The 23,972-nt window shown below is 42.5% G+C and overlaps 2 protein-coding genes across 3 annotated transcripts; both read left to right on the top strand.

Annotated features, from left to right (window-relative positions):
* Positions 1-2,298: 2,298 nt before the first annotated feature.
* On the top strand, positions 2,299-11,491 carry dync1li1 (dynein, cytoplasmic 1, light intermediate chain 1). The gene is made up of 13 exons (XM_062410090.1): positions 2,299-2,510; positions 2,796-2,869; positions 4,216-4,332; positions 4,444-4,674; positions 4,922-5,076; positions 5,224-5,317; positions 5,762-5,897; positions 5,985-6,096; positions 6,318-6,377; positions 6,504-6,548; positions 6,641-6,728; positions 6,993-7,115; positions 8,642-11,491. Exons 1-13 carry the CDS (start codon positions 2,407-2,409, stop codon positions 8,758-8,760), a joined length of 1,458 nt encoding a protein of 485 aa, XP_062266074.1. The 5' UTR covers positions 2,299-2,406; the 3' UTR covers positions 8,761-11,491.
* A 1,577-nt stretch (positions 11,492-13,068) lies between these two features.
* On the top strand, positions 13,069-21,590 carry LOC133972192 (catenin beta-1-like). 2 transcript variants are annotated; one of them, XM_062409490.1, is made up of 17 exons: positions 13,069-13,226; positions 14,239-14,288; positions 14,882-15,091; positions 15,202-15,452; positions 15,563-15,801; positions 17,270-17,471; positions 17,621-17,765; positions 17,912-18,015; positions 18,227-18,361; positions 18,478-18,681; positions 18,787-18,945; positions 19,028-19,147; positions 19,266-19,416; positions 19,509-19,630; positions 20,126-20,186; positions 20,343-20,538; positions 20,649-21,590. In XM_062409490.1, the coding sequence occupies exons 2-16, from the start codon at positions 14,276-14,278 to the stop codon at positions 20,531-20,533; spliced, it is 2,307 nt and encodes a 768-aa protein (XP_062265474.1). In that variant the 5' UTR covers positions 13,069-13,226; positions 14,239-14,275; the 3' UTR covers positions 20,534-20,538; positions 20,649-21,590. The 2 variants fall into 2 exon arrangements, with proteins under 2 accessions (XP_062265474.1, XP_062265473.1); XM_062409489.1 differs by having other exon boundaries at positions 20,343-21,590.
* Positions 21,591-23,972: the final 2,382 nt, after the last annotated feature.

The raw sequence follows: 23,972 nt of genomic DNA, 5'->3' as shown, positions 1-23,972 counted from the left end.
TAACCGACGACCGCACATCTGAGATCCAAGATTCAAGGTTCACGCTGAGTGCAATAGATTCACAGCTTCACATGAATTAATTTTATTCTATCTATCTATCTATCTATCTATCTATCTATCTATCTATCTATCTATCTATCTATCTATCTATCTATCTATCTATCTGTCTGTCTGTCTGTCTGTCTGTCTGTCTGTCTATCTATCTATCTGTCTGTCTGTCTGTCTATCTATCTGAAGTCAATCCAAATTAAACCATGTTGTTTTTTTTGTTTTTTATCAAATATTAGGCTTAGCTCTATACGCTACTAATTCCAACTTTGGAGGCATTGGTATATTCGTCTTTATGCATGAGATTAATATTGATAGGTGTGTATATATATTTATTTTTTTTGGGGGGGGGGGGTTTAATACTGTCTATCTGGATTCTGACTCTGAATAATAAAAGTCATCATCATCCTCATCATCATCAAAAACTTAAGATATGTCTTCACGCAAACCAAACTTGTGATCACGTGTAATCATTCCACTTTGTTAAGATGATTTGATTTTGTATCTAAGTGTTATTTTGTATAGTTTGATTTTTATAATGTATTCTAATCATGGATAGTTTGCCTTTTTTTGTTGGGTCTAATGTTTAATCATTGGGTTTGTTATACAGTAAGCTTGGAAGGTATGAATTGATATGAGATATTTGGAATTATAAAATATGGGTAATTTTATTTTATTTCAGGAGAGAGAGGGGCATTTTTACTTTTTAAAATTCTGGTATTTTATTATCTTCTTCAGCCTGTTTTAAAGCTCTCTGGCTCTCTACATCCAATGTAGCTTATGCATATACAAGGCTAGTTCATTTGAAGTGCACCTAATTCTTACATGGTTTTAGGGCTTTATCTCAATCCCGGGCTTAGGGCCCAGTGCCATGTTATTCACAAATAAAATCATTGATTTGGCAGGCAGCGCATTAAAGAGGATTTCTTTTGTAGGAAACCGATTTCTGTGGCTTTTTTTTAAAGTACCTTTATCCTGATAATTTATTCAGATAAATGGACCAGGACAAGCATGAAGCCAACTATATTATAATAGCCTAAGCTTCAGCAGACTCACTATCGTATAATATATCAGTCAATTTCTTATAAACCACCCTGCAGTCTGCACACACATCATGGATTGATGTTTGTTTTTGTTTATTTCCACATATAAAAGGACACTACAAATATGATACATAATTTCGGAGGAAATGTGAGGGAGAATTGCTTCAAACCCCAGGGGCTTGAAAAGTGGCACACAAATACAGGAAATAGGCAACAGCATTGAAGTGTCTGGAATAGCTACATTCAACAGACATCGGTGAACCCAGGGATGGGGCCAAGGGGGTATGCATGGGGGCACTGGCCCCAGCTGAATTCTGACTGGAGGCTGTGACTATTGTGGAGACCCCTCCTCTGATAATGGTCAGAGTTGTGGGATACGACAACACTCGCTGTGGCCTGAGTTCAAGCGTCTGCTCTACGAGAACTGGAACAAGTTCAAGATGAAGGCTTCCACCACATTCTGCGGATTTGCTCCAAGCTACAGAGCAAACAGAAATAAACAAGGAATAACTTAAAGGGACAGTTCACCCACTGAAAAAAATCAAATGCACTCATTGATCTACTCAGCACTATGATGCCGGAGGGATGGGTGAAGTGTTTGAGTCCACGTAACACTTTTCGAGTTTCAGGTGTAAACAGCATCACTGCCCAATCCAATACTTCTTCAAACGTATAAAAACAACAGAAAAGAAAAGCCTCCATACTGCTACTGTGGTGTCATTCAACTCTCTGTAAGCCCCGACATAAAACAGCGTCATTTACTCCATGTTTTTATCGTTAATGTCCCCTGTTGTCCTCCTCTGGAATCATGTTCACTTGAACTCAAGCACCCAACCCTCCATCGGCATAGTATTGAGTAGATAATGAGTGAATTGTAATTTTCCGCTGAACTATTCCTTTAAATGTGCAACTACCTGAATCAGAATCTGTGCGTGGATTTTGAACATGTATTTTCTATGTGTGGATTGGGGCCCCTTCATGGCCCCTGATCTGGAGGAACCCTAGATCCGCCACTGAGTAAAAAAAACACAAACATTGTACTTTGGCAACATTGTACCTCATACATCTACTACACAAGTATATATCAAATCATTGTTTAGTATACATGACCCAATGATGATGCGTGGTGAGGTGTGATCCGTCACTGTGCGGATGAGGTCATGGAGCAGTGAGTCCGGCTTTGTGCGGGACGTCGGACCACGCCCCGGCCGCGGCGTGCTCTCTGTGGGTCGGTCGGTCCACAAGGCTCTGCTAGGCTAGCACCGCGGCTGCTACATCCGGGCGCTCCGACTCGCTGTTTCCAAGCCCTGCGAAGATGGCGACGTCAGGGAGGAGTGCGTTATTATCCTCCACCTCAGCCGGACCCAAGAGCTCACTGGAGAGCTCCAACCCGGAGGAGGATGACGGACAGGATCTCTGGTGGGCGATACGTGATTTGTGTCAAATACTGCGGGTCGGCTGTGCGCGGAGCGGCGGGGCAGTGTGTAGCCGCAGAGGGTCTATTGTGCTGCGGGGATGAGGATGGGTTTGACAGCTAGCAGGCTAGCGGAGCTGTAGCTTAGCATCAGCACCACACTGCCTCGGCTCCGGTGACACAGCAGCAGCAGCACTAGCCTCGTTAGCTGCTGGCGCTCGGTTGATTGTTTTGTTTGTGAATGGACGAACGGGCAGGTCGTGTTTGTAACGGGGCTCCTCTGTCCGCAGGTCCACCATCCTGAGTGAGGTGTCAACCCATTCAAGATCGAAGCTACCGTCTGGGAAAAATGTCCTGGTCATGGGTGGGTATCTGCCTGTCTGTGTGTCTGTGTGTGTGACTGTGGGGGGTTGGCTAGTAGGCATCGTCCGCTGGTGATCGTGTCACCCTGCTGGGCTTGAACGCTCCTCGGTAGCTGAGCTAGCATGCTCCCCAGGGTTGATGCTGCTTTTGTGCCCGAACAGGTAGAGGGCGCATCGGCTAGCAGAGGGAAGGGGGGGCAGGTGTATTTGTTTTCTGACCACACACACACAACAAAACACACACTACATCATCATCATCTTCTGAGACAGTCAGGCCCCTCTGAAGCGCTGCAAGTCATTCTAGCATCCAGCCAATGCTAGCAGCAGCAGCTAGGTGCAGGTGATGCTGAGGAGACGAGACAAACCATCGCTCTGTTGTTTGAACGAGGAGGGGGGGCAAGCGGCCATTGAAGCTGAGGGACGGTGCCTCCCAGTCTCGTGCACACACACACACACACACACACAATGTCTAACCATCCGCCCGGGATAATCCGCAGCCTACCACCCATTCCAGCTAATCGGCGAGTCGGGTGCCATTAGTTTGTAATGCAGTCCACGACATCATCCCACTGAGCTCATGGTGCACAGAGTCCACACTGTCTGCGGGCTCATGGGACACAGCTCAAGACAGGATGCACCTTGTAGCCTCCACAGTAAAAGAGGAGTGCTCTCTGAGGTTAGCAGTAATACTGGGACAAATGCAAGGAGACACTCGGCAAGGAGATGCATAATATATGAGGGAAACATGCTTTGTTTATGGTCACAAGGACAGAAATTATAAATGCAATATGCATTTATGCTCATTGATGTCATTTCTGAAGTAGAAACGTCAAACATTTCCCTGTTGCAGCTGCTCTGTCTCACATGACAGTAAACTGAATATCTTGTACACGTTAGACAGTTCAGACAAAACAATCTATTTTAAATTCTCACCTTACGCTTAAGGAAACTGTGAAGCTCTCAGTATAAAACAAATCATGCATAAATATACAGAGTGATCAGTGAATAAAATAACCTTAGAATTCAGAACTATTTTTTGTCCAAAATTTTGCGCGGTGTGTATATTTCTTTACCCTGCATTTATTAACATTGTAGTGTATTCCATTTTATAGAATGATAGAGCACAGAAAAAGATTGTACAGAAGTGGTGTGAAGTGTTGACTGTCAGATTGCCACCTAACATGCTTTTGCCCAATTTTTTATGCTTTGCACTTTCACAATATATAAACTGAAACCTTCAATGGTTAAAATACTGAACTGCAATATTATTATTCTCTTTTGTCATAGCAGCGAGGCATGATTGATCCACTCTATGTTATTGACTGATTTTCTGTTTTTGTTCTTTTAGGTGAGGTGGGATCGGGGAAGACCACCTTGGTTGCAAAACTACAGGGGGTTGAAGAATTCATGAAAGGGCGTGGCCTGGAATACCTCTACTTCAGTGTCCACGATGATGACATTGACGGTAACCAGTGAACACATCCATGTACAATCTTTGCATCACAACATAGTAAATAGAGTACTGGGTGGTACAGAACTGTGTATTTACCCTAAATTGTATTTTCTGTGGATTTAGATCAAACTAGGTGTAACGCCTGGGTGTTAGATGGCGACCTTTACCACAAAGGTCTGCAGGGAGTGGCCGTTCCAGTGGACTCCATCGGCAACACGTTGCTGCTGATAACGGTTGACATGTCACGGCCGTGGAACGCCCTCGACTCGCTCCAGAAGTGGGCTGCCGTCGCCAGGGAACACGTCGACAAACTCCGGGTCGCCCCCGAAACGCTGCGGGAGCTGGAGCAGAGACGTGAGTCCCACTGACAGCCGTCACAGTAACTGGCAGTTTGAGTATCAAACCAAGTACAACACAGTGTGTCTTTGCAAGAGCTATGCGAAATAAGTTCTCAGATAAGCAGCTTATTTATCAAAGAATTTAAAACTACAAGACCACACCCTTGGGTTTTGTCTTAGGAGGGCCAGTTAATGCTACTTAACATTGCTTGTGTTCATTGCGATCATTGTGTTTGTGTGTGTGTGTGTGTGTGTGTGTGAAGTTGTAAAACAGTTCCAGGAGTACACAGAGCCCGGCAGTGGGGAGGATGGTACCCCGCAGAGGAGGAGTGATGAGGAGGAGAGTGTGCTGCTGCCGTTAGGAGAAAACACACTAACACACAACCTGGGCATTCCAGTGGTGGTGGTCTGCACCAAGGTACACACATTTACTGCTATAACCATTGCTTTAACATACGATACCTTTTTTAAAGATGAGAAGACCTGATCCTGTACTGTATTAGTATCTAATAGAAATCATCTAGTGTCGCACATTCACCTCTGATGCCTCCTTCCCTGTCCTCAGTGTGACGCTATCAGCACTTTGGAAAAGGAGCACGACTACAGGGATGAACACTTGGACTTCATCCAGTCCCACGTCAGGAGTTTTTGTCTGCAGTGTATCCTTCACCAAATCAACAATGTCTCACAGCTGCTTCTTTCGGCTGGTGTGAGCTATACATTGCTTAAACTTACACAAAATTAAAGTCACACAGATGTAAAATACAATTTACAGTATGTACTGGTTGTTTAATGGGGCAGCCGACTATGTAAATAGTCAGAAATTTGCATCAAGTGAATTTTGATAAACGTCACAGATCACCTCGTTGAAATTAGATACTTTATTACATTTTCAGTGGTTAGTGTTTAGAATAAGTCAAGGTTATACATTGCCTTAGCTAGTCTCTGTAATTGCAGCATGTAGTCTAAACCAGAATCTGATTTTCTCTTTTACTTCTGTTACTAAAGATCTTTTGTCACCGTAGTTTTAGTTAGACTCTCCTTTTTAAAGCTCCCGTAATTAGAAATTGCAGTGTCGAAAATGTCCTTGACCGTTGTGTCAGACGGTGCATCTCTGGTTTACACGTCAGTGAAGGAGATGAAGAACTTAGACATCCTCTACAAATATCTGGTCCACAGACTCTATGGCTTTCCCTTCCACAGCCCTGCACAAGTGGTGGAAAGAGATGCCGTCTTCATGTAAGTGTTTGTGTGCGTGTGTCCATCCGTCCAAGCTATACAGGACCATTTGTATTTTGGTTTGTAACTCTCTCTGTCCTCTGCCAGTCCATCAGGTTGGGACAATGAGAAAAAGATTGCCATACTTCACGAGAACTTCCAGACACTAAAATCAGAAGACAGCTTTGAGGAAGTAGTAGTCAAACCACCAGTCAGAAAGGTACGGGCTCCTGCTGAACATGAAATAACTTGAAAAACTTCCTTTACACAAACTAATGATATCAAATCATCAGTGTAAAGCCAGTGCAGTAACGTTGACCCAATATACCTGCAGAGTTCATGACACATTTATTTAATCGAAGTGATTGGCTCTAGTAGAGCTTTAAAGAAAAGGTTGACGTGAAGAAGACTCTATGAAAAATGCTTGTTTGCTCTCATCAGATTGTCCATGAAAAGGAAATCCAAGCAGAAGACGACCAAGTATTCCTGGTAAAGCTGCAGGTCAGAAAACCTTTCAGTTGTGTTAATGCCAGTCGGTTTGCTGCTTGTGGGAGCTGACTTTAGAGTCTTGATATGCCAATTATGTACTAATTGGAGTGAGTGTGTGTATTGTGCTCTAATTTGCAGTCGCTGCTCGCCAAACAGCCGGCGCCGACTGCAGGGCGTCCTGTGGTGAGAGTCCCTTTTTATTCCAGTTTTGGCTCATAAGATTAAGTAAACCTCCCTCTACTGTCGACATGTGTGACAAAATCTGTCGTCTGCAGGATACCACGAGCAGAGCACCCACCGGTTCTCCCAGGACGAGTAATCGCTCGGCAGCGGCCAACGTAGCGAACACCATGCCACAGTCAGGTCCGCCATTCCGTCAATGCACAGAACCATACATCACCACTGTCCAGCCGTTGCTTAGTTTATTTTACACAGCATACATAACAATTCATGAATGAAATGTAAATATATATGTACATGCCGGATGTGGTAGAACTCAGTAATGGCTCATATGAAAACAAGAGAAAATTTGAATAATCTAATAATCTGTTTCTGCAGCAACAATATTTTGCACTTGTGTGTCAGTATGCATGTGTGTGTATTAACTCTGCTTCTTGTGATCTGCAGGTCAGACCAGTGAGGGTGTGTTGGCCAACTTCTTTAACAGTCTACTGACAAAGAAGGCAGGGACAGGGGGTCCCGGGACGCCGGGTGGTGGCAACAACACTCCAGGAACCGTACGCAAGTCAGGTGAGAACACACACACAGGCACCTAAGGACAAGTTGTTACAGGGCTCTGGTTCTATAGGAAAGAGCAAAACGGCTTTTTTATTATCATTTCATTATCATTCATCCTTCATCTTCTTTTTGGTTTTCACCTCCTCTCTCTCCAATAACACACATGAACACATGGAGAAATGAAACGATCAGAGTGCATTGATCCGCCTCACACACCATTCAGCATTACTAAACCTGTTTTTAACATTGTGACTTAATTTTGTTACACTCATCGTCAATGAATGCTGTGGATTCCCTCCATTAACATCATCCATAATGTGTGTGTATGTATGTGCACAAGTCAGAGGATGCTGGCCACGTTAAGGTGTGTGTGAGAGAGAGAGATACTCCTCATTTGTTATTGCTTGTGTATGTCACTTCATTCTCAGACGCATCCATTCATCCCTCTCCCGTCCCCCCCCATCCCGAGCCTACAACTTTCTCCAGCACCTGAGAAGGAACAAAGCTGGGATCATCCTCCTGTATCACAAAATACTAGGACAAGAACTGGCCTGAGGACTATAAATGATGTTGGTTTGTTCATATATACTGCAATATGCAATATGCAGATAAAGAAAAGGAACTGCTGATAGTTTAAGTCAGAAACCTATGCTGAGGACTAACGTATTGGTGCAGGAGATGATCCCACTGTCATTTTGAATTACGTTAAATGTGCCAAAAGAACTTTTTTTAAAAATTTAAAATGTTTTTTATTGTATCTTCTTGCTAACAGGTGTTTCGAAAATTACATTACAGTCATTTCGCAGGGTCTTGTTAAACAGAAAGGCGTGTTGATAATGACAAGTTGATCCAGCTCATAACATCTGTATCGGTCTCCTTTTAAGGGGCCAGATCTGCCACTTAAGTGGTGATAGAAGATGCCAGTTATCAACATAATGATTCCTATATTTCTTCCCTGATCTTTTCACTGTTCATACACCACCTCCATTTTACTCCCCTATATTTGAATTGTTTATTGTTTTATTGGTTTGGCATGTTGCATTGCATTTCTTGTAACTAACATCTGTCATGAGCATTACACGTGGTTCTTAATAAGGCTGGGCAGTAATGGGGGAAATTATGATACAGTCAAACATATTGGTAACGGGTTGTGCACAACCCGTTAGTTTCTGAGAAAACTACAAAAAGCAGCATTAGAGCCATGATTATACAAACTTTTAATTATTGTTATTCTATAGCTAATGTTTCTATTTCGCCATTTCTTCTGCAAAACAGCAGATGTAGTCTTTCGGTTCACCTGCACCAAATTTAGTTCATGACAAAACATAAGCACCTATCCCTCATTACACAACATCGACTTTAATCAATTATTCACATTTCACCTAGATCTTATTTTAACCATGTGTTCAATGTGCTTATTGCATCGTGCCGTAATGACTCAATGTTTCGGATAAAAGCTTGTTGGCCTCTTAGTAAGTTTCCTTTGAGATGTTGTACTAATTGAAATGTCCGTCTGTATCTGCCCACACTTGATGCAGGTTCCAAGCTGGGCCTGAGCGACGTACAGGCGGAACTCGACCGCATATCCAGCCGGGAGACGGACTCAGACTTACCCAATGCCAACGACACCCCTGCCACCGACGGCCAGGACACATGAAGGCTAACACGTTTCACCCTGCTCTCCTCCTCCTCCCCCTCAGTCACCCTTCACCTCCCGTGTCTTTCCTCCCTCCAGCCTCGGCACCGTCTCCATTACAAAGTTGTGGAGGAGAAGAAGGGAAGCAGGGGATTCGGAGGGATGGGCACATTGGGTTTTTTCTCCCCCATCCTCTTTTACGTTCTCCTCAAGATGAAGACCTCACCCTCTCTTCTGCCTGCATCTTCCTACGCACCTCATTCTCCTTCCCCTTCCTATATCTCTTCTCTGCTCTTCTCTTCCTGGCTGTTTAACTGAGGGCGAGTATTTGTTACTTTTACGACTGTCTGTTACATGAGAGTGACTGGCTATGGGGGACCAATGGGATGGTGGTGTGGAGTTTGGGATAGGAAGACGTAAGGGGCGGGCTGAACAAGATTGATTGCAAGAATGAAAGCGATTCATCCATCCATTTATTGTGATGGTACAGTTAGTGTTTTTACTGTAGGAACTGCTGAAGGAGCGCATGTTGAAGAAACTGCACTTAGGTACTATAGGGATGATTGTGTGGTTGTGTGTATCATGTGTCTGGGACAGTCCCGCTTGGCCAGAGGAAGAGATTGAGAACTGAAAAATATGCCTGTAACAAAATTGCAAACAGTCTTTTTTGTTTTTTAGATGAAGGGACAAACATACCAGTATTTGTGTGCGTGTGCTTGTGTGAGTGAATGAGAGAGACTGAATGAGGCGTATTAAGAAAGTTAAGTTACTTCAACCTAGACCTGTATTGTTTGGCTGTTTGCATTTCAACAAAGAGGCAAAAAAAAAAAACTTCATGACTATGCTCTTACACTACAGCCTCTTAAAAACAGTGCACACTCTATTATTACAGCAACCATGTCTGTTGGACTACACAAACCAAACCTGACAAATAAAATATACCACAAAATCAAAGTTCACCCTGGAGCACTTGTCCTGTGTAGACGGCACCATCATGGCACCCAGTTCTACGATTGGTCAAACTTCCCCCTCGTGGTAAATGTACTGCTCAAACCTGTAGATAACAGACGGTGCACTGAATAGATTAGTGGGTGGGTGGGTAGCTGAGCTTTATTTGTACAGAAAGAAGCACTAGTGATTCAGTTCCATAGTAACTGGGGGCAGGTTTGTGGGTGGGCAAAAGGGGGTCAGAACACGGGAGGGTCACATTAAGAATGTACAGTCATTGTCTTGCTGATTGGTCCTGTTATTTCAGAGCTCTGTGTTGGCGTTTGTATAATCAGATCTGTTAACCAGTCAAATAAAAAGGTGTATTTATTCGGATTCATCCACCCAGCCTCTTTAGGTTTCATTACTCCTCTACTCGCTCTATAAAAAAAAAAAGGGACTAATTACGGTTGGATGAAAACAGGCCGCGGCTGAGGATCCTCCAGCTGGATGATTTGGGTTTGAGTCCTTGTTGGTAAGCACCCACCTGCTGAAGTGCCGCATGCAAAACACTGAATTGACACCAGGACAATTTGAAGTCAGATCCCTTTGGAGCGTCTGATATGCAAAAAGCTATCCAAAGAGCAGGCTGCAGATGATGGATAAAGGTAGTTGAAATACAGCAAGCACGTGGTGTTGAGGTGAAAATGAGTTGTGAACACTGTCTTCTTCCTCAGGCAGAACAAAATGCTAATGTCGGGTACTACACTGAATTAGCAAATTAAAACTAGAGTGGCACTCAGTGAGTGGATACCTCAGTCCCAACATTCCCCTTAGATTGCTGCACCAAAGTTAAAACACTCGTAGATATAAATATATAAATCTCCTAAACATCCCTCAACCCCCCGCCCCTGAAGTTCCATGAATTATTCTAAAGAATGTTAAAGATCATCAAAAAATGACCCATCCTGTCCCATCGTTCACCAAAGACGTCTTCAGACATGGACTCTTGACAATGGCCAAACAATTAGGTTCAGACACTATCCAGAGTTTTTCTTTCACATATCTAGAACACAGCAGGGGATTGTTCGAGTCAGGCGGCTTCACCACAACAAGGAAAACTCCAAAGATCATCCAGAGCAGCTGACTTGGACTCTCACCGTTGCTCTGGAAAATGTCTAGAATTCAGTGCATGTCTGAAATCAGCTCATCTATTCTGTAGTTTTTGCATAATTCTGCTGACAAGGAAGCAACACCATTGGGGATAAACCTACCTGCTTGGAAAACGCTCAAAATTCTGTTTATTAATTAATAAAAAAATGTTTGTGAAGATTCTCAGTTGTCCAGTTCATGGTTATTCAAGATGTGCTGGATGAGGGTAACTGACTTGAAGATGTGTCACCTCTCTTCTTTTTGTGGAGACTCTGTGCATCTCTTGCATTGATGAGCCTCACAATGAAAGTAATTACCTCAGGGCGATTGCATTGTGAGTTGTTAAGTTGTTTTTTTCATCCTATGTGGACTCTGGCTGCTGAATTGGTTATTTCTCATCTCAAAATGCCCTGAGCAAGAGAAGCATCAATATATCACACCTTTAGGTATGATAAATGTAAGAGGACCATCTCTTAGATTCAACAACTAACTATATGTATGTATATGTATATATAAGTGTGATATGCAGACATACAGTAGTTGTTCTGCATTTTGTCTTTTAGTATATTGTCTTGTTCTGCTAATTGTCTTTTCTTTTGTCCATGCTGTTTCTATCATCAGTCATGTAAATGAAATACATGTACTCCTCTTGTCACCACAGAGGGAAACAGTGGATTGCTCTCAAATTATTTTATTCTGAGCCTTTGATGTTAGTCCCAATTACTGGCTAAAAAGCAATTGCTGAAATAAATGAAATCAACTTTGATGTCGGATATTTTGTAAACCTGTGCAAAAATATTTTACTAGCCTTCTGCATGTGTTTGTCACAGATTCACATGAAGTAGAAAATGTTTCATCTGGTACAATAAATGATCATAAGTCTCCTTGCACAGCAACAATATGCTCTCTAATCACACTATGGACTTTGACCTTTTCCGGCCTATTGCATGTGTGAGGCGCATGAACATGCACTATACTGTGCGTGAGAACTATTTTCTGATTTGATTGTTTCCATATCCGAGCTTATCAATACATTTTCTCTCAGTAAAACCATATTAACTAGTCAAATGAATCCTTTCAATTTATAGGAGATTTATATATTTATATCTACGAGTGTTTTAACTTTGGTGCAGCAATCTAAGGGGAATGTTGGGACTGAGGTATCCACTCACTGAGTGCCACTCTAGTTTTAATTTGCTAATTCAGTGTAGTACCCGACATTAGCATTTTGTTCTGCCTGAGGAAGAAGACAGTGTTCACAACTCATTTTCACCTCAACACCACCTGCTTGCTGTATTTCAACTACCTTTATCCATCATCTGCAGCCTGCTCTTTGGATAGCTTTTTGCATATCAGACGCTCCAAAGGGATCTGACTTCAAATTGTCCTGGTGACGGGTGTGTGTGTAATGCGGCTGAAGAACAGTGGATGCTCAAGTACACACATGCAGTATAAGTGAATGTTTTACACATCAAACTGGTTATTCTGGCATCTGCACTGCAATTAGATAACAACTTGCCTATCAATAGATGCACACAACAAAAACATGAGTATGTCTGAGTTTACTGCAGCGTTTTATTAGTTAGTGGACTTCAGTGACTCACAGTTGAATTGATTGGTTCATGTGACGATAATAACTATCAAATGCCATTCATACAAGGATCATGTTATTGTGGCCCTGGTCTGTTTTTCAACGTTTTTTAAGTTGGACAATTTAAATGTTTTGGAATCAAATTCTGGATTTTAAATAAAGCATGATAACATAATATTTCCTACTACATGGTATGGTCTACAGCTGATCACTTGGAAATCAATTCCAATGTAAACTGTGGCAGCTTGTGAACACAGATAAGAGATGGTGGAGAAGCAGCCCTCTCTCTTGTTTGCCTGATGACGATTTCATTAACTACGATCAATACATGAATGATATAGTTCTGTTGGTGGTCCCGTGCAAACTGCATGTTAATGAAACCCCTTCGTTTCTCAGGAGCTCATGAATCACATTCCTCTCTAATGAATACACCCCCCCCCCCCCCCTCACCACCACTACCACCAGAGCAGCGAGTGTCACGCATCTTTTCGTGAAAAATCCCAAACAACTGAAGCGATCGGCTGCTGTTAACATTAAAACGTGTAAACGTGCAGATGCAGCAGTGGAAATAATAGTTCCGATGCTCTAACTTTGTTTAAAATGGCGCCCTATTTTTCCTAGTGCGGCAGAATACCGTGTTTTCTCCCCCCACGCCATCTTGATGTTCGATCGCGCAGGCGGAAGCAACATCTTCAGCGGCGCAGCAGGCGGGTGTGGTTCGGACTCTCACGGGTGGTTCACCTAGCAGCTCGTTTTCAGCCGAGAGAAAAAGAGAAAATCTCCCCGACAAGCACCACGGAGGAGCCGCTCGACTCTGGTAAGGACACCGCGTTCTCTGTGGCGACCGGGCGACACGCGAGCATCGTGGTAATGTGTGGTTTTATCACCGAAAAGCCTCTTTGCCGAGGGAGGGGGGCTCCGCTGGGGTTTTTCTGATCTGGCTGGTAGCACAGCAGGTTTTTCTACGGTGGCGCCTGGATCTACTTTTCATACGTTCTGGCTAGCCCGGCTAATCGACCCAGAATAAAACATTGTGAGGTTCGCATTTGAAAGTCGCGAATCCAACGATGCGCTGACTTATGGCTGCCACCTCCGCTAATACCGACGGCATCGCAGGGCGAGTATTGGGGATTGCAATTTCGGGAGTGAGGCTCTGAACAGTGTTTGTTTATGTTAGCTAGCGAGCTAACTAGCGGAGAAGGAGGGGGGGTAGCTACGCACGTTATGCTAGCTGAGCGAGCTTCTCAAGGTAAAGCTAGCCAACCTGTTAGCTAGAATGGCTAGCGCTTTACGGTGTTGAAGCAGATGTCATAAAAAACAACACTTGGTAGCTGTAACCTTTGTGGCCAGGGAGTTGGTTTTGGGTTTTCGCTGGCGGCTGGTAGTCGGAGGCACCCGGGGAGGAGGAGTCATGGAAGTGATTGCGGGGCGGAGGGGAAGAGTTTCTCTCGTTGGAAACCCAAGCTGCGGGGTCGGAACTTGGCCGTGGTATGGGGGGGAGGGGGAGAAATATGCCTTTGATGTTCCTTGCTGCTGAATGGTGAATTGTGTTCGTGCGGGGCCTGGAAATACCCACCGCTCGCTCTCTCTCTCCGGCTAGAGGTGGAGGCTTCGGTATTTCCCCCTCACGGTTACGTTTAGCTGGAGCCAAACAAGCGGAGGGAGCTGGCTCAGGTAGCGGCGGCAGAACGTTTTATTACCGGGACCACGTAGGAAGAAGCAGGAAAAAAAGAACGCACCAACGAAAACCGCCACTTTGGCAAAGAAGAAGAAAAAGTCTAGGCTGAGTTGTCTCACTCCTCCTGTGGACTTGTTTTTCTTTTCTACAGACATATCTGCTGTGCGGGCTGAGGGCAGACAAGAACAATGGCTACCCAGTGTGAGTACGAAAAACTTCGCGATCCTGCGGATTAGTTTAGTGTCAATTCAATGATTAGCCTTCATAGTTTTATTTTTTATGACCGTGCTTGAGCAAATACAATTATGTGAGCCTCGAGGCCCTGTGGAAAATAAATGGAAAATGGGAGCCAGGTGAGCACATGTCACAGTAAACCCCAAGTGATTGTAATCCGATATCTTTTATGTGTACGTTTTTCTATACATAGAGGAAACTTGTCCGGGGATAGTTAGTTTAATTAAGGTTTACATTTTTTTTAATTTAGTTATAGAAGAATAAAAAGTTTTCGTCTGCTCTATTGTTCTGTTCAAACTTTTCTGGTGGGACTTCATTCTCACTCTGATTTCATGTAACCCTCCCCATTTTCCTGCTGCCTAACAACCACCTTTTTAATAAATCAATAAATCAGGTCAATTCCTTCATCTCCTTTCATCAATACCTTTTTACATTTCATAACATTTTAGGCTATTGATAAATCCTGTAAGAATATGGATGGGGGGGCCTCTGGCTAAAAGTCAGAAAAGAAGTCAAACAATAATCTATTATTCCTCATGTTTCACCCTTTTATTTTGTAGCTGATTTGATGGAGTTGGACATGGCAATGGGAGACAGTAAGATTGCTGTGAGCCAGTGGCAGCAGCAGTCCTACCTGGATTCAGGAATCCAGTCTGGCGTTACCACCAGTGCACCATCTCTCAGTGGCAAGGGGAACCCTGATGCAGAGGAAGACGATCCAAGTCTCTATGATTGGGAATTCAACCCACCCTTCACTCCTGAGACCCCAGGTACATGAGATACTTCTACATATCATGATATTTGCAGCAGCATAGATACTGTGGAATAAGCATAGAAGACAGCTTCTGTGGTAAATTTCATAATGTTGTCTTATTTTCAGACATTGAGGGTTATGCCATGACTCGGGCCCAGCGGGTACGTGCTGCCATGTTCCCTGAGACCTTGGAGGAGGGCATTCAGATCCCACCCACCCAGCTGGATGCTGCCCACCCAACAGCAGTGCAGCGCCTCGCAGAGCCCTCTCAGATGCTGAAACATGCTGTCGTCAACCTCATTAACTATCAAGATGATGCTGAGCTGGCCACTCGTGCCATCCCAGAGCTGACTAAACTGCTCAACGATGAGGACCAGGTATGTGTAGAAATTTGCAAACTGTCTCATGAACACAAACGATCCAAAACGTCAAAGTGATGCCTGCAGAGTAACTCATGGACCCCTAACAAATATTCTCTCCGCCCTAGGTTGTTGTGAATAAAGCAGCTGTAATGGTGCACCAGTTGTCAAAGAAGGAGGCATCACGGCATGCCCTGATGCGCTCCCCACAAATGGTATCGGCTGTTGTCCGTGCCATGCAGAACACTGGTGATGTGGAGACAGCTCGCTGCTCTGCTGGTACCTTGCACAACCTGTCCCACCATCGTGAGGGGCTCCTTGCAATCTTCAAGTCTGGAGGCATCCCTGCCCTAGTCAAGATGCTTGGGTAAGACACTGGAGAAATAGCGGGACTAATTCTCCTGAATATATTACAGGAACTAGTCAATGTGCTTTCAATTGACTGGATTAAAATAGTTGAAAGTCTTTTCTGTGTAAGAAAGCAAAACTAATACAATTTAACAGCCTTTAAATTCACTACATCCCACTAGCTAACTACTAAGATTGCTTTAATTGATCATAAGTTGATTCAATGCTTTGATACAAGGTCCAGCATTATGCTTGAATAACCAACTCCTTCACCGACCAGCTTACTTCACAAAGAACAGAATACCTAGTTTAAAACTGTTGTAATGTCTTCCCACTTTATTTTATTCTTTGTAGTCACCTTTACAAACCAACGCATGTACAGCCAAAACAGTTATCCTTTTAGCAAGTCGGGACTTGTTTGATGTCGCATGTGTGTTTGAATTTCCACCTGGACTCACATTACTACACTTCAAACGCAGAGAGCGTACGAGCTGCTACCTGATCTCTAAATAAGTTTGAATGCAACTTGGGCTGCTCACCTAAGTAGTTGACCTGTTTAAGTGTAATTGTTTACATTGTAATGTCACTTAAAAGATGTCATCACATTTATTGATTAGTTTCTTTTTGTGCTTTGAGAGCGCATACACGTATTTTTTCATCCAAATGTAAATTGTTCCTTGATTGTATCGCAGATGTGGAGTACAGGAGATTGCAGTGGCTTAGTTCTCAGAAATATCCGTATTAATTTAAAGATGTCTATACAGTAGTTTTAGCATCTGGTCAGATGAACAAGTCATTTCTTGAGGACACTATGGTAATGTCTTTGATCTTTTAACAGGTTTCATCATTTGTCTCAAATTTAACACTAATCTTGATGTGAAAGGGGCTCATATTTTTTTGCTAGTTAAGGTCAACATGCATTCTCATCTCAGCAGTAAAAGGTAGTTAAAAAGCAAGTAATTGGGACACATTTGTATGTGCTATATTTGGATTTTAAAAAAGCAATTTCTTAAGAATTGAAATAAGCTGATGTGGAAGGGCTACTCACCAGTTAGAAGTACCTCTGTTTCTCTGAGGACCAAATGTCTCAACTTCAGGCTGATTTTAATCCAACACAACACATGTGAAATCCAAGCTCAGCCAGAGTGTGACGGCGCTGCTGCACTCATGCATTGGTGTTTGGGTATTCGTTTCACATTCTTAGCTGATTATGACCAAGCAAGCCTGTTATCTTGAAGACTTCTTGATTGGGGGGAAAGGGTTTTGTCTTGTCAAAAACACTGCAGCCTTATCATCAAGCAAGTATATGGTGTCAAAACGTGATTGATGACTGTCATTCGCTGAGCTGAGTCTTGACAGAAACTGATTGTATCTTGTATTAATCCCTGGTGTAGGAGAACATCTACTCTGTGTTTACTGGTCATGTTTTTATCAGAAGTACTATTTTTATAGGTGATTTAACATTCTCTTTATTTTCATTTTTCCAGCTCGCCAGTGGACAGCGTGTTGTTCTACGCCATTACTACGCTCCACAACCTGTTGTTGCATCAGGAAGGAGCCAAGATGGCCGTGCGTCTAGCTGGAGGACTGCAGAAGATGGTGGCCCTGTTAGCCAACACCAACGTCAAGTTCCTGGCAATCACTACTGACTGCCTGCAGATTCTGGCATATGGCAACCAGGAAAGCAAGGTATGGTACCGGAACACTTATTTAAGATTGCATTTAAATTCCCCTAGTTCATCAAGGTTTATATCCCCCTAATGTGTCTGCTTTAAGTACTTGGCTGTTGGTAACCTGTACAAACAAACATGTCTGGATTTTTCTTTTTGTCTTTTTAGCTGATCATTCTGGCCAGCGGTGGCCCCCAAGCCCTGGTCAACATCATGAGAACATTCACATATGAGAAGCTGCTGTGGACCACGAGCAGAGTGCTCAAGGTGCTCTCTGTTTGCTCAAGCAACAAGCCTGCCATCGTCGAGGCTGGTACGTACAGAAATAAAATGCAAATACTTAACAGTGACCTCCACCCTACTGTAAACTGAGGATGTGTGACAGATTGTGCTTTGTAGATTTTGCGAATGTGATAAAAGTGCTCCGATGTAATTGTTTCACTTGGACTTTGTGTGTAGGTGGCATGCAGGCACTGGGGCTTCACCTGACAGACCCCAGCCAGCGTCTGGTCCAGAACTGCCTCTGGACTTTGAGGAATCTTTCAGATGCTGCCACTAAACAGGTACATTATGAGTTAAATGTCTGTGATCGAAAACACTATCAGCATATGATGCACAGGTTCAGTATTTACAAGTGCTCATTGATCAGTGTGTTAAAGTGTAACAACTCCATTATATTGTTTTAGTAAATCAATATGAAAAATGACTGAGAATCCATGCAATCTTCCATTTTCTTGTTTCTGATCCTGCTGCCCCATCCTCTGCTCTCATCAGGAGGCAATGGAGGGTCTCCTGGGGACCCTGGTCCAGCTGCTGGGCAGTGATGACATCAACGTTGTGACATGTGCTGCTGGCATCCTCTCCAACCTGACCTGTAACAACTACAGTAACAAACTTATGGTCTGCCAGGTAAGTTTTACAGTTAATATCTGTTGTATGTAGCTGGTGGGTTTGATTAAACATTTTGGTCAAGTTTATTTTATTTTTTTAATAACTAATGATCCGATCTGAACTCATCTCTTCAGGTTGGAGGGATTGAAGCTCTGGTGAGAACAGTGCTTCGGGCCGGCGACAGGGAGGACATCACAGAGCCAGCAGTCTGTGCCCTTCGCCACCTGACTTCCCGCCACCAGGATGCTGAGATGGCCCAGAACGCTGTGCGCCTTCATTACGGCTTGCCTGTGGTGGTTAAACTCCTGCACCCTCCATCCCATTGGCCACTAATCAAGGTCAGTACCCAGCTAAGTTTCTCTACACCTGCACTTTCAAGTTTGCATATGCTGACGTCATTGGATATATTTTCAACCAACATGTGTAATTTTTCTCCTATCTAGGCCACAGTTGGTCTGATCCGGAACCTTGCGCTGTGCCCAGCCAACCACAGTGCTCTGCGGGAGCAGGGAGCCATCCCCCGCCTGGTCCAACTGCTCGTCAGGGCTCACCAGGACACCCAGAGGCGCACCAGCATGGGAGGCAACCAGCAGCAGTTTGTGGTACGTAACCAGGCCAACAATCCCTCATATTGTCTTTATTTGTACATTCAGAACTGACTTCCTTTTTCCTCACATATTACAGGAGGGTGTGCGTATGGAAGAAATCGTGGAAGGTTGCACGGGAGCTCTGCACATCCTTGCCCGGGACGTCCACAACAGAATTGTCATCAGAGGGCTCAACACCATTCCACTCTTTGTTCAGGTAAAATTCAAATGTTAAATCTTACGGACTAAAAAAAACTTAAAGCGACTACATATAAATGTCATTGCATTATTTTAACTAAGTTATTTTGTCTAAATCACATTTCTGCCTCTTGCAGTTACTTTACTCTCCAGTGGAGAATATCCAGCGTGTGGCAGCAGGTGTTCTGTGTGAACTGGCACAGGACAAAGAAGCTGCTGAGGCAATTGAAGCTGAAGGAGCCACTGCACCGCTCACTGAGCTGCTGCATTCCCGCAATGAGGGCGTTGGTGAGTAAACGTGCACAAATACAGACCACACACATTTCAGATTGTCTGAGCAAGGTTACTTTACTTGTGTTGTGGTGCCTTCTCTCCTCTAGCAACCTACGCTGCAGCTGTCCTGTTCCGCATGTCTGAGGACAAGCCCCAGGACTACAAGAAACGTCTGTCGGTGGAGCTGACCAGCTCTTTGTTCAGAACTGAGCCTATGGCATGGAATGAGGTACACATAATCATTTATAATCAAACTCCTACAGCCAGTGACCACATATCTATCATATCAGGTTCTGAGTATAGTGTAAGTCTGCGGTCGAGGGCAACAAATGTACTGTGAAGTTCTCAAAACAAAATCCAGACTCGGATGTTCTTGGAGGCTTTTGACCTTAGTACAACATATTTTGCAAAAGTAATCACTAGAAGGATGATAACTGGTGCCTGGCATCTGCATTGACATTGCCTCAGTATACACAATCAAATATACATTAAATTTCACAGAGAATGGTATGATTGTCTAAATGGCAATAATGAATATTGGGACATTTGATATTGTTCATTTATATAGTGACTGAAAAAGTAACCACAGTAGCAATTCCAAAATTGTATGATACCTACAGTATAGAATTGGTGAACAACGTTGAGACCAAGAGCTTCACCCCTACATATATGTTGAATTCTAAATTCTGTTGATTATACTCATCACTTTTTTGCCTTTTTATAGACTGGAGACCTGGGACTGGATATGGGAGCTCAGGGGGACCCTATGGCTTACAGGCAGGATGGTAAATGGCTTTTTTTTAATACATCGGATAAAATCCCTAATTTCGCTCTCACCTCTTGTTTATGTGATTCATCTCTCAAAGCATTTTTACCAGCCTAAATAAGAACTGTCTGTGATATGTATGTTTTGCAGTTATTAAGGTTTTTGTTTGTTTCAGATGTAGCCTACAGGGCCTACCCAGCAGCTTACGGCCAGGACTCCCTGCTAGACCCCATGATGGAGGGCTCCGACTACCATGCTGATACTCTACCCGACCTGGGCCACCACACTGACCCACTGCCGGACCTCGGCCACTCCCAGGACCTGATGGACAGCAACCAGCTGGCCTGGTTTGACACTGACCTGTAGGATTGGTGAGAGAGACTTCCACAAAACTCTTGTATAACTAGTTCACAGTGAAAACAAGTATCTATTTGAATGGCAGCACATTGACTTCATATTTCCGACCTGTGTTCTTTTGCAGTTGTATTCTGATAGAACCTGCATTGTGATTGGCCTCTATTGTCTGACGCAGCATTATGATTGGCCTGTAGAGTTGTTGAAGGTAAAAAGAGGAATAAGGGTCTTGGAAAGTGCCTGACACAAGAAAAAACAAAGAAGATGGTTGCCATGGGAATGTTAAAGCAAGTTGAAACGGGGGTAAGAAAGAAAGGGTTAAGGTATCAGAGATGTGGAATCGCACAATGGAGGTCTTGGAGCAGGTTATCTATATGGATGAGTGCACATGAGGTGGATCTTAAGTTTGAAACACATGTTTTAGCCTTGCCTGTATTCTTATCAGTTTGTTTCTATTTTTCTTATTCTATTTTTTTATTTCTTTTTGTATTACTCATTCTCTGTTATGGTACTGACCCAGCTTGCCTTCACACTAGCCATCTTCATTTTCTCTTGCTAATCATTTGTAATTTTTTTTTAACGTATATTACATGTAGTGTTAAGTTATAGTGATATTATACAATGTTCCTTTGGTTTATGGCCGAATGTGTAGAACACTAATAATCAGTTGAATTGTACTCTGACTTAAAGTGTAACATTGTGTAGTTTTTTTTTTTATAATCTCAGAAATGGAGAATTATGCATTCTTAATATGTGCTTGTTTAAGCATAAAATATGTCAGTGTCACAAATGTTCTAAAGAGGGGTATGGGATAAATTGAGGGAGGGTTGGGGATAAATCTAGAAGGGTTTTATATACAGTATCACTGGTAGGTTAACAACTATTTTGTATGCTATCATTGGATGTCTGATAGAAAGTCTTTAATGCTCTCATTGGTGGTCTAATGAAACCCAGTTTTATGTGCTGTCAAGGGGTAGCTAGGTTGACGAAAAACAGTTGTAGTCCTGCTGTTCTTATTTTGGAGACGAGGTTATGACACGGCTGAACAATAAAATGGCATTTTATTTCATTTAGTCTCTGTCCTGTGTCTTCTGTTCATACTGTTGATGTCATACAAACATGTTCAAAGGATTATGAGAAAAAGAAACTGATTTGTGTGAGTTTTAAATGAGGCAGAAAATTGTATTATGGATTAAAAAATATGGGCTAAGAATGAAACCTTTCCAATCCAAAGGCTGAGTATTTGTCTTAAAGTGTAAGAAATTCAATAATCAGAATTTTAATTACATAAGTACTTACTACAATTAACCCTTACCCCTTTTTTTTTATTATTAACTCAATGATAACTACATGAGATTGAGAAATGTTTTTGTGGCTTGCAAAGTTTGTAATGTTTGTGTTGTAGTTCGTTGTAATAAAACTACAAGCATCACCATGGATCTTTAAATTGGTTTGGATGGATACCTACTGTGTCTCTAGTTTGAGAGATAATGTCACGTTTGGAGGGTTATTCTCAACTGGGGGACTTCACTTATCTTCAATTATGGGTAAGTGTAACCAAGTCTGGAATATAGCTTGAAATACATGTTAAGTTGAATTCATAATAATCTTTAATGGTTTTAAAAAGTCTGAAGGATAACATTTATACCTGAAGAAGCTCTGTGTTAAGTACCATTGGTTGGGAGCTGACATGAAGAAGATTGGGCTTCTTTGAGGTTGACAGTGAAATAATTATCTTTATGAGAAATGGTTACAAAGTGTACCAATAGTGTAAAAAGATTAAGAGGTCGAAACGCCAGCAATAGTTTCAGCATATTGAGCAACTTTAAACCAAAATGTAACCACTCAATTCTATTTGAGATCGAATGTTACCTGTAATACAATTATTTAAAATATAACACTTTTTTTTAAAGATTAAACCTGTGGTCTCCAAACTTTGTGACGTCTGACGGCACAGCAGAGTGTGTGCACGTGGTCATACCTTGAGTTAACAGCTCCGTCAGAAAGCTGACAAAAAATACAACCAAGATAAGCGAGAGGTCAACTTTCTTTCCATTGCCATTCATCATCTGTTTATCTGGAGTTCCTGTAAAGGAAGCAGTTGGTGATATGAGCTCCCCTTGCAGCAGCTACATCAGTAACATGCTGCTTATACACTGATGCTATGATTCAAAGATTAAGCAGTAAGATGGAGCAGACCTGTAGTGTTACTTTAATTCTTAACGCTATTCTATTCATATTTGTGAGCATCTGTGTATATGATGGGTTGTAATACTAACAGTAGGGAGAAAAGAGTACAGCAATATCCACATACTTTAAAAGGAGTTGTTAAAGATCCATTGTGTAACATTTAAGTGAAATGGCTCTATTGGCAGACATTGAATATAAAATAATCCTACATGTTTTCAGCAGTGGGCCCTTTGTATTTAAATACCTTTTATTTACATCTGGAGTGGGTCCTCTCTACAAAGGCAGCCATGTTTTTTACAGTAGCCCAGACTGGACAAACTAAACACCTTGAGTTTTTATGACAACTGAAGATTATCCCTGGTTCTCTTTCATGTTCGGAACGGGAATTCATCTGCAACTTGTAACGTTGTCACCAGATATCACTAAACTCTACACACTGAACCTTTAATGTTTAGACTCTCAGCATCTTTGTAATGTCCAATAAACAATGATCTGAACACAGCCCTTAAAGATTCAGTTGGACATTAAAGTGTGTATTCCATGTTAATGAGGATCTTTTCATGATAAGTGAAAAAGCTGTGAGCCCTCGGGTGTGGTCGTGTACATGAGAACAGAACCAGTCAAGTGGCTCATCTGGACGTTCAATAGCATTTTTAATCTGTGTTTTCAGTCGTATCTACTATGCTAATATCTGCAGGATTAACTGATACACAGTGGATATACTGGCTTCAAATCAGCTGGATTCAATATTGCGTTGCAACACTGACACTGTTGTTTATACTGTGTGAGATCTTTTTTCAAATTTCAAGGACTAAACTCCCCAAATTTAGACTTTTTACAGAGAAAGTATCTTTCACAATGAAGATGAAAAATGATCACCAACAGAAATACAAAGTGATCACAATCACAGATCTGTGGGGTTTGGTATATTTGCCCAATGCTAGTTGTGTATTTAGAAGTGATGAACTTCACTGTTTTGGTTCCTGTCTGTCTCATTTTGGTTCACGGCCGCAGCACCACATGTCCTAAAAATCCACTGAATGCTACTTGCTCAGTTTTGATGCCAGACAAAGGTGGCAACTGGCTGAAAACAGAGCAAAAAGAAGAGAATCTCAGATTCACATTCACCAGGAGATTTCTGCCAATGTGAATATTTTAATTTTTCACGGAAACATCTCACATCATGACAGAAACAGCAAACAAATGTGCTGTTTCACAGTAATTGCACATAAAATCTGACTCACAATTTGAGTTTATCTCT

Source organism: Platichthys flesus, chromosome 17 (assembly GCF_949316205.1).
Source record: "Platichthys flesus chromosome 17, fPlaFle2.1, whole genome shotgun sequence".
NCBI lineage: Eukaryota > Metazoa > Chordata > Actinopteri > Pleuronectiformes > Pleuronectidae > Platichthys > Platichthys flesus.
Note: the sequence above shows the minus strand (reverse complement) of the source record. Positions and strands in the feature narration are given on the sequence as shown.